This window comes from Meleagris gallopavo, chromosome 13, assembly GCF_000146605.3.
Source record: "Meleagris gallopavo isolate NT-WF06-2002-E0010 breed Aviagen turkey brand Nicholas breeding stock chromosome 13, Turkey_5.1, whole genome shotgun sequence".
In the NCBI taxonomy this organism is placed as follows: domain Eukaryota; kingdom Metazoa; phylum Chordata; class Aves; order Galliformes; family Phasianidae; genus Meleagris; species Meleagris gallopavo.
In genome coordinates, this window is record NC_015023.2 from 2,640,444 (window position 1) to 2,657,131 (window position 16,688).

Sequence of the window (16,688 nt, forward strand, 5' to 3'; positions counted from 1 at the left end):
CTTATAATTTTAGAAGACAAAACGAAATGAAACTCTTTATTCACAAGATGGTAAAATCACAGCGGTTATTAACCTAACTTAAATTAACTGCTTATTATTATAGAAAGTCATCAAATGTACTTAGCATTCTTTAGAGCCCGACAGTCAATTAATATAACATGAAATTGAATCAACTCAAGCATCTAGAGACACAAAACCTAGATTTAAATGAAAACTTCAGCCGCATCCACCTCAGGGTCTGAAAATTTGAGTTCACCTACCCCATTTTCTCAATTGCATCATGCACAAGCCCTCGTTTATATCCCATATCGTATTTACCCAGAAACAAATGAAAGTGTGGGAAAAGCACCTCCATGATTAAATTTTACAGTGGAAGCTAAGCCCAGTGGGCTTTGCACCCTTTGAAGCTAGCTCTGTCTGACTGAGGGCCAGATCTTCAGAAATGATTGGTACCACTGGGGCCGCATTGCCAGAGCTGCTCACGTTTCAGTCAGACCCTTAAAAGAAGCAGTAAAGCAGTTTTCAAAGTAGCATTCAGCGCTCCGCTTCCCCGCTAGGAATACAGCAGCATGCTACAGGAGGCTGGATCCTCCAAGGAGCTCTTGACTGCTGAGCACTTCTGAAAATCAGGATGTTTCCTTACTGGCTTCTATGGAAGATGCCGATGGTTACATTCTTCTGAAAATCCTGTCTTAAACACAGTCACTGAACTCCATTTACGGCTGGCCAACACCCGTAACTCCTTATTATGGCAATAAAGGATAGGAAATGTTTGATTTTCTAATGTTCAAGAATATCCTATACAGAAAACGTGCAAACTTTTCCTGTGTTTGTCAAAGAGGAAGAAAGAGCTCGTTCAATGCTGCATGTGAAAGCAGTTTACTGGAAAAGATGAAAACTTATTATTGCCAATTTTGAAAAAAAACTTTGGCTACTAACGAATAACTAATCTAAGCTAACAATGTCTGGAAATAGTTTTTTTGGAACACGCAAAACTTTGTGATGGATAAAAATTAGGAAATTAAAGCTTATTGTATTATTCCAAATGTAACTGTTTACACTTGAGGAAAAATAATGGAATAATATCCACTTGGAAAAAGTTTTTATTTTTAAAAAAAATCCTTTGTAATACTCCCAGAAAATCCCTTGGCCAAAAGCAAATAACTTGCTTCTTAACCAGTTAGAAAAAGGAACACGATACTACAGGCACTTCAATAAACACGGCTTTCTGAGATTCCTTCTCAAAATCTTGCTAGCTGGCAAATGTTTAAAATGCAGAAAAAATCACTCAAATCTACTTGGTATCTTCAAAATACATTTTCTCATGAAGAACTGAGACACAGCAAAGAACCTTGTGCTATCTAACACAGACATGTATCATACCAGCAAGAAGAGCCCCCATTGCTCACACTCAGCTTTGCCCAGGGCCCCTTCAGCTCCCACTGCTGCAGCACTGTGCTCCCACTGGAGCTTTGAGCCCAGAGACTCCACCACCAGTGCCTGCTGTGGGCTCTGCACCAGTGCAGCTCTGATGTGGGCACCTCACCTTGGTCAAATGGCCCAGATTAAGGAACCACATGTTTTAGGCTGGGAGAAAAGAGATGGGTCTATCAGAGGTGGAATTAATGCTGCAATGAGAATTTAATGGGGCTGCCCCTCTACAGAACCCCAAATTCGTTATTTTTCCAACAAAGGTGATGCCATCCATCCTTCCTTCCATCCACCCACATGTATGCTTACATGCAAATACAGGTCTTCAGCTATTTGCTTGAGTTCACTCCATGCTTCCCCCCTATTCAGGAAATTTGTTACTTAGGATCGCATTTTGAAAGTACATTAGTTATGTATATGTTGTTAATTTACGAATGTAGTTGCATGTCTAGCAACCAAATGATTTCAACATTTGCAAGTATAAAACTCCCTATCTGCATACAGCTCTGGTGTTTTGTTTTTTGTTCGTTTGTTTTGTATACACACCTCCAAATATGAAAGAGTGCAACTCCTGTGAAAATTCAGTCCCTGAAGCCAGTTTTATCTACAAGAGGTTGCTCTTACAGAACTCTGGATAGATCATTCTTCTCTCAGAGATAATGTCCCTTAAATTACATCAAAAATTTCCAAATAAAAAGCAAACATGGGACTTTTAACTCTCCCAGTTCTTCTTCCTAATTCCTAAATTCTCTATCCTATCAGCTTTTCAACACATACTCAAGCTTCAGCAACTCCACCAAATTTAGCAAGGTTATTCACAACATTATGAAAACAACTGAAGCAAAGTCATGCAATACTGGGATCCTGGTTTTGAAGTCCATCAACTCTCCCAAGTCATCACATCTCCCGTGCTTTGCTAAATGCTTCCATTTGCACACAGAGAGAATGAACTTGGGAGAAAAGAGGGGAAAACATCCATCCTTTCTACCACTAGTGAAGAAACCTTAAGATCAGAATAAACTGACTTCTGATTTTGTGTCATTTTTATTACAACTAAGTTTAATAGCTGATGCCAATACATTGTCATCACAGTATTGTGTGTCAGCAATAATTACCTCGTGGTATTTAAAAATAACAAGCACTCTTAAATATTACATCCTGTTTCTTCACTCTGCAAAAGTGAAATCAGCAGCAGCAGCTGTTATGCAGTCTGCACATCCAACATGAACAAGTTCCTAAATGTGTTTAAACCCTACCCAAGAAGTTTTCACTTCCTTTTTATGGTTCACATAGGAGAATTATCTTACCTAAGAAAGAAGTCCACTGATGCACCTTCATATTATATGACTGAAAACCCTTACAGTCTCAAATAACCAAAATGTAACACAGAAAATCCTTCTAAATCTTTCTGAAGCTACTGTGAACTTCTTTTCCGTATTCAAATGTTAAATTCAATCTCTTTAAAGAAGGCTTGTTTGTTTTGCCTTGTTTTTTAACCTATTCTGCTTTCAGACTGCCATCACAAATCACCACATTAACTCAAGGAAAAAGGATATCATTTTATGTTTTCTGCAGAAACTCAGAATACAAGAAATCATGTTTTTACCTTCACAAAGACATTACAGACTTTTTATTCTATCCTCATTCCAAAACAACACATCTATATTGGTGCCGAAGTTGACAGTGGAGACCAAAGTTCAAGGGAAAAAAATATAATCCAGCTGGTTTCCATATGCCACAGCCACCAGGATTTACCAGCCCACGTACAACAGTGGGCTCCCACAGCTGTCTCACATCTGGAATGGAGAAAGACTTCTCACTCCAGGTCTTATGTAGCTCAGATACACTGCACAGCTCTCTGCCACGGCGTACCTACACCTGAGTGATACGCATCACAGAGGTGAATCACTGAAGAACATCACAAAGTGCACAGAAATTGAACAGGTTAAGAATACTTGGAGCGGCATCAGTTGACCACTCCCCACAAGCAATATACACTTTAACGAAATAATACATTCTTCTTAAGCAAGCTGTGTAAAGCATTGCATTCAGAAAAAGACAGACTTAAACACACCACTGTTCTGCCTCTGAGAAAATACAGCCAACTAACCTGCAACAGCCAAGAGAAAAGCTGAGCTATTGCAGAGGGTTAACCAACAAGGCTGTTGAGCACAGACAAACACTAACCTCTGGGTAGCCTCCAACGTCATGTACGTCGATTCCAAGTAGATGTCCAAGTCCGTGTGGCATAAATATTGCACCCAGATGAACCTTCACCATGTCATCTACGTTGCCTTTCAGAATGCCAATTTTAGTCAGCTCCTCCAGATGGACTCGGTCAGCCAGACGGTGCATATCAGGCCAGGCGACCCCTCAGAGAGCAGAAACAAGCAGCTGAGTTAACTATTGCTACAAGTTTTTAGAGACAGCTTTCAAAAGGCAGATGCAACAGATGTGCCCTTTGTATAAAAAACAAAGGTGGAAAGAGCACATTAGCACAGAAATATCTCAAACAAGACAAAATTATTTTGGCATTCATGCAAAGCCCAGAAAACTACAGACAAGACACAGCAGCATCCTATAATCCAGGTCCACGTGAAAAAGATTAACACACTGCATCCAAGTATGTCTACAGAGATGCAGACTTATCAGCGAGTTTTTCAAAGGAGCATCAACTGCAAAAAGCAGTCATTTATAATTGTTTTCTATAGTGATTATACCTATTTAGGACATTTGAGAAGGACGGTACTTTTGTACGGATGTAGAAGATTTAAAGCCCACATCTTTCTGGCGAAGACACTCTACAGAAATTAATGATTCCCTTGTGTTAACGAGCTGCGTTAATGCAAGTCCTCTAATACACATACTGCAGCAGCATTACAAAACACTGCTGGTTGATTGCAGATAGAGTGCCAGGATACATTAGACTTCTATTATTTTGGTATAGGATACAGTTTTGTTTGACAAACTGCTGGGGGGAGGAGGGAGGAAAAAAGCAGTTCTTTTGTTAGTAACAGCACTGTCTTAATTAGTTCACCATGGCTTTGAGTCATACAGAGCAGTTGCAGAGTCAAGACAACTAGGTCTAAGGTACAGTAAAAGAATATTTTCCTTGTTCAATTTTGGCATGATTAAATAAATAAATAAACAAGCAATTTTTAAGGCCAAAGCTCCATCAATTTCCATTGCTTTAATCCAGTTAAACACATGGCTTTAAGGTTTTGTGAACATAAATGTCATATCAAAATCATATTAGCGCTCTTTGCTAACAGTACTGAGGCCTCAGAGGTTGAAATAAAATCATCCTACGGGAGGGCCTCAATACAATCCAGTTGTCTTAAAGAGCTCTGATACAAAGGTCACCAAGTGTTCCTCCATCCTGCATCCCATACCCACAGATCCCACACACCTCAGAGCTCTGCACGGGTCTTTTCTTTAGTAAGAATAAATCCACCTATAACCAGTAGTTTTTTGACCAGTGCTCAATGCAATTTTATTTGACAAGATTTTAAATGTTCTTTTTTTTGAACATTGAGTGAATCTAAAGAAGTGAGAATTGGAATACAAAGTTATTTCACAGCTCTGTCACAATAGACTCCAATCCATTACCCGGTAAAACTGAAATAATTACAATCCATCACTCAACTATTACTGACATCGAACTTCATGTATTACCAAGGCACAGCTGTTTTCCTGGCCATTGGAAACAGGAATACAGAATTTCTGCATGCATCTGCCAGTTCAGCTTCTGTCATTTGCAATCAATGCAGACTGTTCTAGAAGTCATCCCTAGTATTCTTTCTGGGCAAACAACATGCTCTTTTGAGAGCTCTCCCATGACGTCCCAGGTGAATACTATTGTATTATTTTCATGCTCATGGCTGCATGGCTGCCTCCCTCCCCTTTGGATATATACAAAGGTCTGCTGCTATAAGACAAAGCACAACTGTATCCCAGATGCTCTGAATAAACATAAAACAAGGTGCCTGGGAGAGGAGCTGAAGATGCTGCCTTCCACAACTGCACAGCACCATTTGTGTCAATGCAAACCTACAGACTCCACTTAGAGACATACGGCACCCTTTACCAAACTCAGGAGAGAGACAACTAACAGGAGATAGAAGGGTAAGCTGATCATAGATGCAAACAGCCAAAGCATGCATTCATTTTTCTGCAGAAGTTTAACAGAACAGACCAATGACACGACTCAACTGAAAAGGCTGCTGCGGCTGTAAATCCCGAGTATCTCCGAATGAAGCCAATACAGCCCATTCTTCCCACACTCTCTGCTTTTTTCTTTTTCCACTCACTGAGAAAAAGCACAACAATTTTCCCTCTCCCCCTGGAGCTCTGCGTTCTGCATCTGTTGTGGATTTTTTTCATCTTATCTTTTCATTAGAGACTGAGAATAGCAAAACGCTCCACTGCAAAATAAATTACGGAGAGGGATGGAAACCCTGCAGCTCCGGGCTCTCTTAGATCAAGGGCAGTGCTTTGAACAGAGCCCTGCAGAAGGACTTGGGACCGCTCCTCTCCCTCCCAACTGGTGCCACCAGCTCTGCTGGATGCAGGCAGCATTCAGAGCTCTCTGCAGTTGCACTGAGAACTGGGATGGCACTGCCCAGAGGTACCCTGCCGACTAGATCTGAGCTCCTTCAATAAGTCAGTGGGTCTTCAAGTAAGTGGGAGTTCAAGGATGTTAAAGAAAGTGTGTTTTGATGCATGATATTTCCAGTGTGCTGTTTGGCATTTTGTATTATTACTCCACTCTCCTCCAAAGCATGTAACCTGTAAGTACTGTACAACAGCCACACAAACACAGAGTGACCCTTCTGTGCTTCAGCTAAACCAATGGTGCCATCCATCCCGGTCTTGTTTACAGAGAACAGATTCCCAGCATGCCAGGAATAAACTTTTGATAACTGAGTAGAAACAGACTTTCCTTTTTTTTAAGAAAAGATTTGATAAGCAAAGAGGATCAGAATGCCAAGTTTTCTTCAAACATTTTCTAGTACTCTTTTGGCCTCAAAAGCCATAAGAGAAATGACTACAGCAATTTATTACCACTAATAAGCTGAAGAAAAGAAGCCATCATAATCAATAAAGAACTCTTCCTAAATACCTATTTTTAGCCTATTTTCAAAAGTTACTTGATGTTCACACACATCAGCTTTCAGGATTAGCCATGGTCTGGTGGAGCGCTCTGTCACCTGCTGCAAGCTGACACAGCAGAAGGCAAACATCATATTAACGTTCTTGCAGCAAGATGAAATGGTTAAAAGCAAGTAAAATCCAAAAACCCCTCAGAACTCGTGGATCTAATACCAGTTATGTGTCACTGCAACAGCTAATGGTGTTGCAACACCACTCTGCATTAGGCTCACACCACCAATCACCCCAGAGGATGTTTTACTGTTTTATTATTCGGCACTATTATTTTTAAGCTTTGAAGAAGTTTATCATAGTTGCAGATATGCTTTTGTGTAAGAAGGTTAGTAACATAATTATCTTTAGGCCAATTTATACACTAATTATACTCCACTGACAGATGAGGTTTAGAAAGGTAGATTGGAGGGTCCTTGGACTTTAGCTTGTACCAAAATGAGTCTGCACTCAGGAAAATCTGCTGATGAAGTGTCTGTTCCATCCTTCATTCTCTGCCAAACGAGATACTGGGTAATATAGGTCACTGAGCCAACAGTTGGCTCCCCAGGCAAGCTCGTTACCTGGGCTCGTTAGGCTGTGATTCGTTACTTGCTGCACAGCACATGCTTGGGTAGGAGGGCAGGGCAAGAGGCAGCTCTTCCAGCCCGACACACAACCCAAGGCCGTGAGACCCGCAGGTTACAAAGTGAACTATACAGCAGGGGTATGTACAATAATGAAATGTGATAAATTGTGGATTAATCAAAGCATTTAAACTACAGAGGTTATTAATTTTCTGCTAACAGTATAACAGAGCTCCACAGAGGTGCTGAGTTAAAAGAACAGCAAACTAAACCTGAATGTTACCCAGTGTTCTTAGATGTTAATGGGACAGTAACGAGAAAGATAACACGTGTATTGTCTTACTTCCCTGGAGCTATTTCCCCTTTGCTATTTTCTCTTTGCCAAAACCACTGAATTTCAGATAAAACACTATGCTGCAGAACTGAGGAGGATCTACCCCATAAGGACATCTTTTTGATTCTTCCACTGACAGCAAAGATTTTTGTTCCAAAAAAAGAGAAAGAAATGCTTCCAGTGAAACCAGCAATTAAAAGCATATCTATCTTTTCATGAACAGACCATAACTTTTTCAATAGCAGAATTACAAGTGTAAGAGTTGACATATCACACCACAGCTGTTCGTCAGTTGCTGTTACCTAGCTGCTATTTTCATTCAAGTGATTATTTTCTGAAGTTTTATTACAGGCTATTCCAGAACATAAAGTCAAAACAGCACACAAAAGTAATTTAGAATTACTGCATGGTATTTAGCCACTTTGGTCGGAAAGTGCTCTGAAAAGGCCTAACAGGATTTTTTTGGCTGCTACTTAGGGTACTTTGTGGTTGTAATGTGACAATGATTAAACCGCAAATGATTTAGCAGAGTTTTTTTGTTGTTGTAGGGTGGGCTGGTTTTTTTTTTTGTTTGTTTTTTGTTTTGCCAGCACAAATGTCACAATCCTACTAAAAAAAATAGCATGGCAAGGTTGTAGGACCTTCTCCCCAAATTGTGCTAAGGTTAAATTACACTTATTTTCTAGAGTCCACAGACAAGGGCAAAAGGCCTGGCGTCTCCTGGCAGTGCCACTAAAACACAGACAGAAGATGCAATCCCTGGCCAGCCAGCCACTGGGACAGCCCAACTGCCAACAAGCAATAACCATATCAGACATAAAATAATAGGTCCTTCAAAGTTCGAATCAAGCCCAGTTGAAAAAACAAAGTAAATATTGTTCAAATTATAAAATGATTTCTTCCCTTTTCACTTGAGTGCTAGAGAATAATTTGCTGCATTTCTGGTTTTTATGCTTTCATTATGGCAACCTAGATGGACTACCAAGCAGTTGCTCAGCTTTCCAGCCAGGTAAGGTGACTCTGGGCCACCAAAATTCCATACTCGAGCAACGACAGCATTTGGGCAACAGTGAGGCTGATCACAGCTCTGTATGCTGTGCAGGGGACTGCTACCCGAATGAGTCAGAGCCAGCATTAAACACTAACTCTTCCAAAAACTTCCCTCAAAGCATTAGGAGCTACCAAATAGAACCAGCAGTGACCTCCCCTGCCTCCAACGCACTGAGCCCTGTGTGAAGGGCTGAGAAGCCTTGTGCTCTTTGCTTATATGATGGAATTTCTTTTCAACCAGTGTTCTTACAAGTTTTAAGCAGTAAAACCCCTCCTACTCATTTACAAAAACTGCATATCATGCTCTACAACACATCCTAAGCAACGTTCCGAACCTAACCAATTTGAATAGATGCAGATGTGGAGCAAGAAAAGGAATTTTTCCATGTCTGGAGAGATGCGGTGTTTGGACTGAGCAGCACCATCAGATTCTATGAATTCTTTGCACATTCCTTCCACATAGGGGCATGCTGCAAAGAAGAGGAAAAAGACTGGGGGACAGAGGGAAGTGCTCAGAGGGAGCAGTTACGGTGTGGAAACTTATCAATCTTTGAAGCTTTAAAAGACTGTTTAGATAAGATTTAGGGCAAACAGAATAATCTTTGTCTAGCAGGTTTGCACTCTGACAGCTACAGCTGATGTAGCGTCAAGATCGAACGACTCATGAACTTTGTACTCTGACTGAAATTACAGCATGTAACGTGTACATTTCCTGAGCACTGAACTGGAGGAAAATTAGTGCACATCACACCACACTGTGATGGGCTATTCCAACAAAGCCACTGCTAACATCAGGACTGTACAATGTTATGCCGGTCCAATCTGCCACAATTAGAACAAAAGGATATTTAAAAAAAACATCTTAAAAATATTTTCTTGAAAGAAGATAGAAAACTGCTGCCAACATAGGCTGTAAGAGTTTTCATTGCTCTGTACGTGGAGCATCTTTGAAGACCCACAGAAAGAAGAGAAGTCCAGGTGCAGAGCCCAGTTGGAAAGCTGTGGCTGGGCTGTGACTTGGAGCAGCTGCCCAGGACAGCGCTGAGAGCGGCACACACTCAGCTCCAGCTCCCGGTGGAACAGCCCAACTGTTGGGAAGTGCTGGTTTTATGCACTTGGAAATTGCTCAGCGTTATTTTTGTCTTCCTAACGTTGCAGTGGTCACTGTATGCATGGGTCAGCTCCTGTATATTAGTCACAAGCAGCAAGGAACGGCTCCCAGAAGGTTTGCAGTGAGACTCGCAATCTGAAATCCCACATTTCAGCAGATCAGCGTGTGCACAGAGGGACTGAGAATCTGCTGAATTCGACTTTTTCTGTTCTCTCTTGCTGTAGTGCTGTTCTGGACAAGATTTGGTTACAAGTCAAGCAACAAACTCTCCAGTAAGCAATGGCACCATCTTTATGTAATAGTACGTCACAAGAATCAAGGATTGCTCCTTGACTGTCTGCACTGTTTGTGCATCCTTCATTCTTTCAGCCTTTATTTCCTGCTTAGGCTTTTACACTGAGATCAACGGAATTAACCACAGAAAGCTGTAATACCTCTATGTGTCAATTTCAGAAAGCAAGTACTCAAAGGGAAGCTTATTTATGAACATTAATGATAGCAAGAAAAATCGAGCAAAGTCCATTCAACAGAGAATATAGACAGCAGACTACAAGTATCTTTTTATAGCACAGATCGACAAGATTTATTCTCAAATCTGTCTTTAACACAATAACACATTCTTAAGTGCGAGAGGAAAAAATACCACAGTGTCATTCCGTAGGACTTGTGAATATTAAGTATTGGTTATAGCATGCCCTGAAAGCATTTGCTCTTCAGGAGAGTTTGTATGAAATTTACAACTTTGCTATTACATTTTTGTCTGAGAATAATTGTTTTGCTTCAGATTATTACAGCAAATTAATAACCACCACCAGCACTTTCCCCTAAAATATGACCATCTGAATGGGAACAATCCATATGGACATGGGAATAATTCATATGGACTTTCTGAAATTACACAAACTATAAACTACATTTTGCTCCCACACCCTTACTATTGTGCTATTGTCAAAGGTCTGGTTTACAGTCCCCTTTCTAAAACATTATCTAAATTAGCTTCTGGTTTTATGCAGCAAAACACGCAAGTGTGCTTGCATGGTGTTCTACTAAGTACGTAAGTACATCTCTGGGCTACTTAAAAAACAAATGACTTGGATGCAAAAGACATCCACTGTATGTGAATGAGAACCTTATTTATTCACTGGGAGGAATACATATTAATAGCAGTTTCAATTATTTTCTTTAGGTGCAATGTGTTTTAATCTCAGTTGAATACAGCGACAATTACTTTAAAGCAGCATTCAAAATAGTAGCAGACAAAAAATAAACCTCAACTCTTTAGAAGTTACCAGAGATAGACCGAAGTGCTGAAGAAGTCATCTGTAATGCAATTTCGAATTTACAGATGTTCCTAAGCACAGTTCTGCTCAATTTAATAACAGAAACAATGGCCAATAGTATAATCTGCAATGTCAAATCCACTAGCTATTACTTTCCTATTAAATAGTTTTTTGGGTTATTCTAATCTCTGTTCTTAGTACTACCCTACCCTCCACTATTCTTCTTTAAAGAACTGCTAAAACGTAAAAGGTCAGAGAACAAAGAATCATACTACCACTATGAATTCAAATTGCACTGCTTTCTGTTGTATAAAGTGAATTATTTATGAAAGTATTAACACAGCCACTTTACATTACATTACACTTTATGCGATCATCACATAGAAGAAACAAGACCTGAACATTTGCATATTAAAATGTTGTCAATACACCACTCAAAATTTCATATTCTGCTATGCAAAGTACATCCCCTAGGTTTGTATCTACCTCCATGAGCTTTACCACTTGAGTCTCTCAGCAGGAAACAAACACGAAGGAGACAAAGCACTGGAAAATAAAGAGGCTGCTTTTGATTTGTCCTAATTTACAACAGCCCTTGGAAGGATGTACGTGGAGAAAACCAGTGAAAAAAGGCCTCTCTATTACAACAAGCCTAGGAAGCTACACCAACAAACAGAAATTGTAGAAATCACGAGAAAAGGCACAAAAAGCGGACAGAGTTTCTCACCAGCTCACCACAGCTATAACTCTTACAGCTACCTAGGAGAAGATCAAGACCAAGTAAGATAACTTTGCTCAGTATTTTGTACCTACAAATAAAGGGGCTTTTGTTGTTGTTGTTGTTAGGTCCTATGCAACCAGGGACAAGGACACGACCCTGCCTCTGCTCCTTTGCCTCTGGTTTTCTGTCTTGTGGGAACAACTCATTTCTTTTCCTTTATGCAGCACTCACAGTAAAAGAGGAATCTTTGGTAGGATCTGAGGATCATAGAATCATAGAATTACTCAGGTTGGAAGGGACCTCAAGGATCATCAGGTCCAACTGCAGCCTAACCATAGTACCCTAACTCTAACAACCCACAGGTAAATCATATCTCCGAGCACCACATCCAAACGGCTCTTAAACACATCCAGGGACGGTGACTCAACCACCTCCCTGAGGAGAGTATATGAATATCTCATTTGCTTAACATGTGGATTTACTTTTTTGTCTGAAATGTTCTTCTGGTGCCCACCTGACTGTACTTTCTTGCCCACTGGGCAATCCTGACATCAACAAAGTCTTTGATCCAGGAAGAAAAGACTCAAGAGCTTGCAGAACTCGTGCTTTTATGTGAAACTTGAGTTCTGAGAATGTTAAAAACAGGCAAGATTTCTAAGGAATCTTCAAGCCTTAATATGGATAAACCTCCATCTTATCAGAAAAGTTAGCCTTGGGAAGGAGACATTCCCCAACAGCATTTATCAGAAAGGCATAACTTGGAAGCCAGAGGCAACATGATACTCACCACCTTGAATAGTAAAATTCAGAAGGTAGGGATAAGCATATAGACCTAAGCTAGAACTCTGGAAAACAAACCAACCAACCAGAGCTACAAGTCCTACAAGGAAGCCCTAAAGTAGTGCCAGCATCCTGTGGAGGAAAACTTTCACACTTCATTGGTGAACAACTTCTGTGCATATTTTGAACCATTTTTTTTTTTCATTTTATTGAAGCGAATAAACAAAACAAACATCAATCAGCAAATGTTCCCAACTGCCCTCCTAAGGTTTGAATGCAATTTTGGTTCAGTGGGGACTCTGGATATACAAGTGTTTTAAATCATGTAAGTATAGAGATAGGGAATTGAGTGGTTGCCAACCTGGCCTCCCTCAACTTTTCCTTGGGAGCAGTCTGTGATACAAAAAAGCCTTTTTTTAATCAGAATTTAGGATTACAGAATTTACTGATTGAGGTGTTTCAATTCATTCGCTCTCTCTCAAAAACCACTACTAAGATGCATAGCAGAGACTGGAGAATGTTTTCCAGCTTCTTTTTTTGTAAAACATGCACAAGGTCTGTACAGCACTAGGAATGCTAAGTACAACAAGCTCCTTTCCTTCCCCTTCTCCTGTGACTTTCCATTACTCTCCAGAATAGGCAGGAATGTGCAGTGATCCCAGTGTGCAAAGGGACATAAATGGAAAGTTCATGATTACTTCAACATTTAGCTCATCAATCTTAAAGATAGTGTTTGTGACCTTGTACATTCATCCAAAATAGCTTTAATTGCAAAACTAAATATAAGCATATTCCTTTTTATTTTTTATCAGCACAGTAGCAGATTGAATATGTCCGAGAAATTTGCTGCCACTATCCTGTCCTCATCAAGTCTGAGTTACAGAACTCTAATTCCTAACATTCCTGAAATGCTTGAGATAATAATCCAAAAAATAATCTTCAAAAGTCAGCTGAGAGACTGGGGACAACATGAAAACACAGCAACTTGTTACAGGACAAAAAAGAAGCTATTCCACAGCAACTTCGCAATCACTACTGGACCCTACGCAGCACTAACAGGAAGGGATCCACTGGACAAGAGTGATACTCAAACTGGGTTACATCTGAATGTTCTTCATTCACAGAAACATTAAGTTACCCTTATGCTTGCAAAACAACTCCTCCCTTGCTAAGAGCTAGAGCCAGAAACTGTCACTGATTCTCAACAAATCTTGGTTGATGACTGACATTTTCTTTTGCACATTTCAGCATGTATTGAGAATCATGAGAGGTTAGAAGGGACACCAGGAGGGTTATCTTGTCCAAGCCCTGGTTCAACACACATTTTCTAGAAGTTCTAGAGAGGGACTTTCAGCAAAGCCAATTGTTTTACACATATTCCAACAGATTTATATTAATGATCAACAATACTGGTCTCCCAGGTATAACTTGTAACAAATTAGTTTCTTATTTAATAAAGCTATTACATCAGCACTGGATCTAACTTACATGATAAACAGAATGAGGCAGTAGCCAGGATTTGGTAGAAGGGACAGAGCAGAGTGGTTACTGCTGACTCAAGAGGAAAAACTTCAGACACCTATTTTCAGTGGCAAATTGAGAATCTGATAATGTCACTGCTGGGAATTCACAACCATTCTTGCCTTGCTCTCAGATTCCCATGAAGATGCTTGGCAACTTGCTTCAGGCATCTTTATTTTTACTTTTTTTTTATCTATGTTCAATAATCATTTTCCTTCCTTCAGCCAGTGCCTGGCTTAACAGTTCTGCAGTCTGATTTTCAGAAAGGCTGGATGCTCTCAGCTGTAACAGAGGTCAAACAGCTGTGTTTTGAGCAAGAGCACTATGTTAAGCACTCTTAAAAAATCTCAAGTCTGGTGAATTCCAGTCCTGGAATCCAAAATGAGTCAGTAGCTTTTAAAGCAGCTTCTCCAATCTGTCTGCCACTGTCTGTGGAAGGGGAACTGCTGCACACTTCCACATAACTATGATGAAGGGCAAGAGGAGATGCTACCTGTCAGAGATACCCATACTGTTACTGTGAGCACTCAGAAAAACTAGGAGGACATTAATAATTCTGGATTCAGAGCAGGTTTAGAACAGTCAATAAACAGACTCTGGACCAAGCATGACACAAAAGGTTAAAATAAATAACTGAATAGCTGCTCATTAGCCATCCTTCTGGTACGTGCATTGCATGAAGACAGCAGAAGGGGAAACTATGCATGTATCTGCAGTGGTACTGAAGACTCCATCATCCTAAAATGTGAAATCTCTCTCCATCATGCTCACTTTCTGTATTTTAGTTTTCAAAGTGGAGTTTTAAAGGGTGTAAGCTGAATTCTTTTCAGATCATTTCCACAGGTGATGTGCTCCACGAGCACACCTAGTGTGCCTCAAACATTCTAGCAAATCTAATGAGATCAAAAAACAATAAACAAGAGAAACAAATTAAGACTAACTTCTGGAATAAATCTGGGATGCTTAGCTTTACAGTTTCACTGTTTTTAATAATTCTGTGTACAATGTCTATATAAAAATGAATTGTTACTCAAATCATTGTTCTGAGTAAGAAGTAGATGCTGTCTCATAGTGAAGGGAATGGAAGTGTCAGTATTTTGCACATCTGCCCCTGTATTTCAGCTCTGTGGAAGAGTAAATCTAACCCAGATGGACTCGACACATTAAGAATATCCCCTAAGCAGAAATGCAGCATTCTTCTCTGGCATTTGGGATCATGAATCTGACTTTGTAGGAAAGAAGCAATTATCCCACTGCCACACAAGCTCACTGTTTTGACTCTTTCACTTCAGAGACTTAGTACTGCTGCTCTTATATACTATCCACATTCAATAGTTTCAAAATTGCTGCTTACACAATAGAACAGAATATGTCCTTCTCCTCTTTTATTTTACATGGATTTAGTTTGTGGCAGGAGTTGTGATGACTGCACTGAACTTGGACTATGATCCCACAGAGAGCCTTTAGCTTTCAGAGTATGTTACCTGGCTCGCAGAAGGAGCTCTGTTCTCTTTGATGGAAGTTATGAAGAACCACAGGTGTGATTTGAGCTGTGTGCATTTTTGGACCACACATACGACTTAGTCAGATGAATACCTTTCTACAATAAAATAGGATGTCTTAGAGTATTTTAAAAATTATGATGACTGATAACAAGTATGAATGAAAATGTAGGGAGTCTATGTCTCAGAAAGAAACTTCACTTGATAGTTGGTTTTACATGAGAACCAAACTAAGGAAAAAAAAGAAATTCCCTCTTCTGATTGATACACATCTACATAAACCATTTAGGGTGACTAGCAAATACGCATCCTTCCAAAACCAGTTATATAATGCAGTATTTGGTTAGTGACTCTCTGCAGCACTTGCTTCCTATCTCACAATGAGAAAGACTTTGGGAATGATTAACCTTCTGAAGACAACAACTAGATGTCCCCTGTGACCCTTTCCCACAAGGCATAATTAAGGCCCCAGTTCTGCAGCCGGAGAGAAGTAACATTTTCTACAGTTGCTGACTGCTGCGTAAATTCTTTTTACTCAGCCTGCCACATTAATGGTTATTGTCATGTGAGCCAAGTCACTTGACTGTCTTTTTCCCTCCTTTGATCTCAGGAACCCCAGAAAATAAAGACAAAAATAACAGCAAAACAAGCAAGGACTCCATAATTCAGAAAATCTGACAAAAATACAATGGGGCTGGGCTTTACATTTACTGACTTCAAACCCCACAAGCTTGTTTTCCTCCTCTGTAATATACCTGAAGTATTTACTTTCTTTTTGACAGGGAGAATAGATGCGAAAGCTGCAGCTACACCACCCTGTGCTGCTCCCCTTTGTGACAGCAACAGACTCCCTCAGGAGCGATCCTGGTGCTTTAGTACATGAGCTAACCAATTAGGTTTGTTCAAGCAGGCTAAGCTGCAGCCTCTACCATAGAAACGGCTTCCCCTGTAGAGCACCAGAGACACGTCCTGTTTGTATTCATCCCTTGCTGCATCCTCAGCAGCATGAACAGTACGAGTCAACCACGCCAGGAAACTCAATTTGCTCTGTTTATTCTACAGCCAAACACTGGCCTACCAGGAAATAACACTCCTCATTCAACCCAGTAGACCAGAAGTACATGACATGGCACTTTTTCTGTCTTATTCATAGAATGGCTTGGGTTGAAAGACACCTTAAAGAACTCCTAGTTCCAAGCCCCTGCCATAGGCAGGGTTGCCAGCCACCA

General features: G+C 40.2%; 1 protein-coding gene across 1 annotated transcript in view; it reads right to left on the minus strand.

The window, feature by feature from the left end:
* Positions 1-16,688, minus strand: part of PEPD (peptidase D) — a 54,389-nt gene that overhangs the window by 14,777 nt on the left and 22,924 nt on the right. Inside the window, exon 4 of the mRNA XM_019619726.1 lies at positions 3,619-3,803. Within this exon, the coding sequence (XP_019475271.1) occupies positions 3,619-3,803 (185 nt within the window). The remainder of the gene's footprint in view (positions 1-3,618; positions 3,804-16,688) is intronic.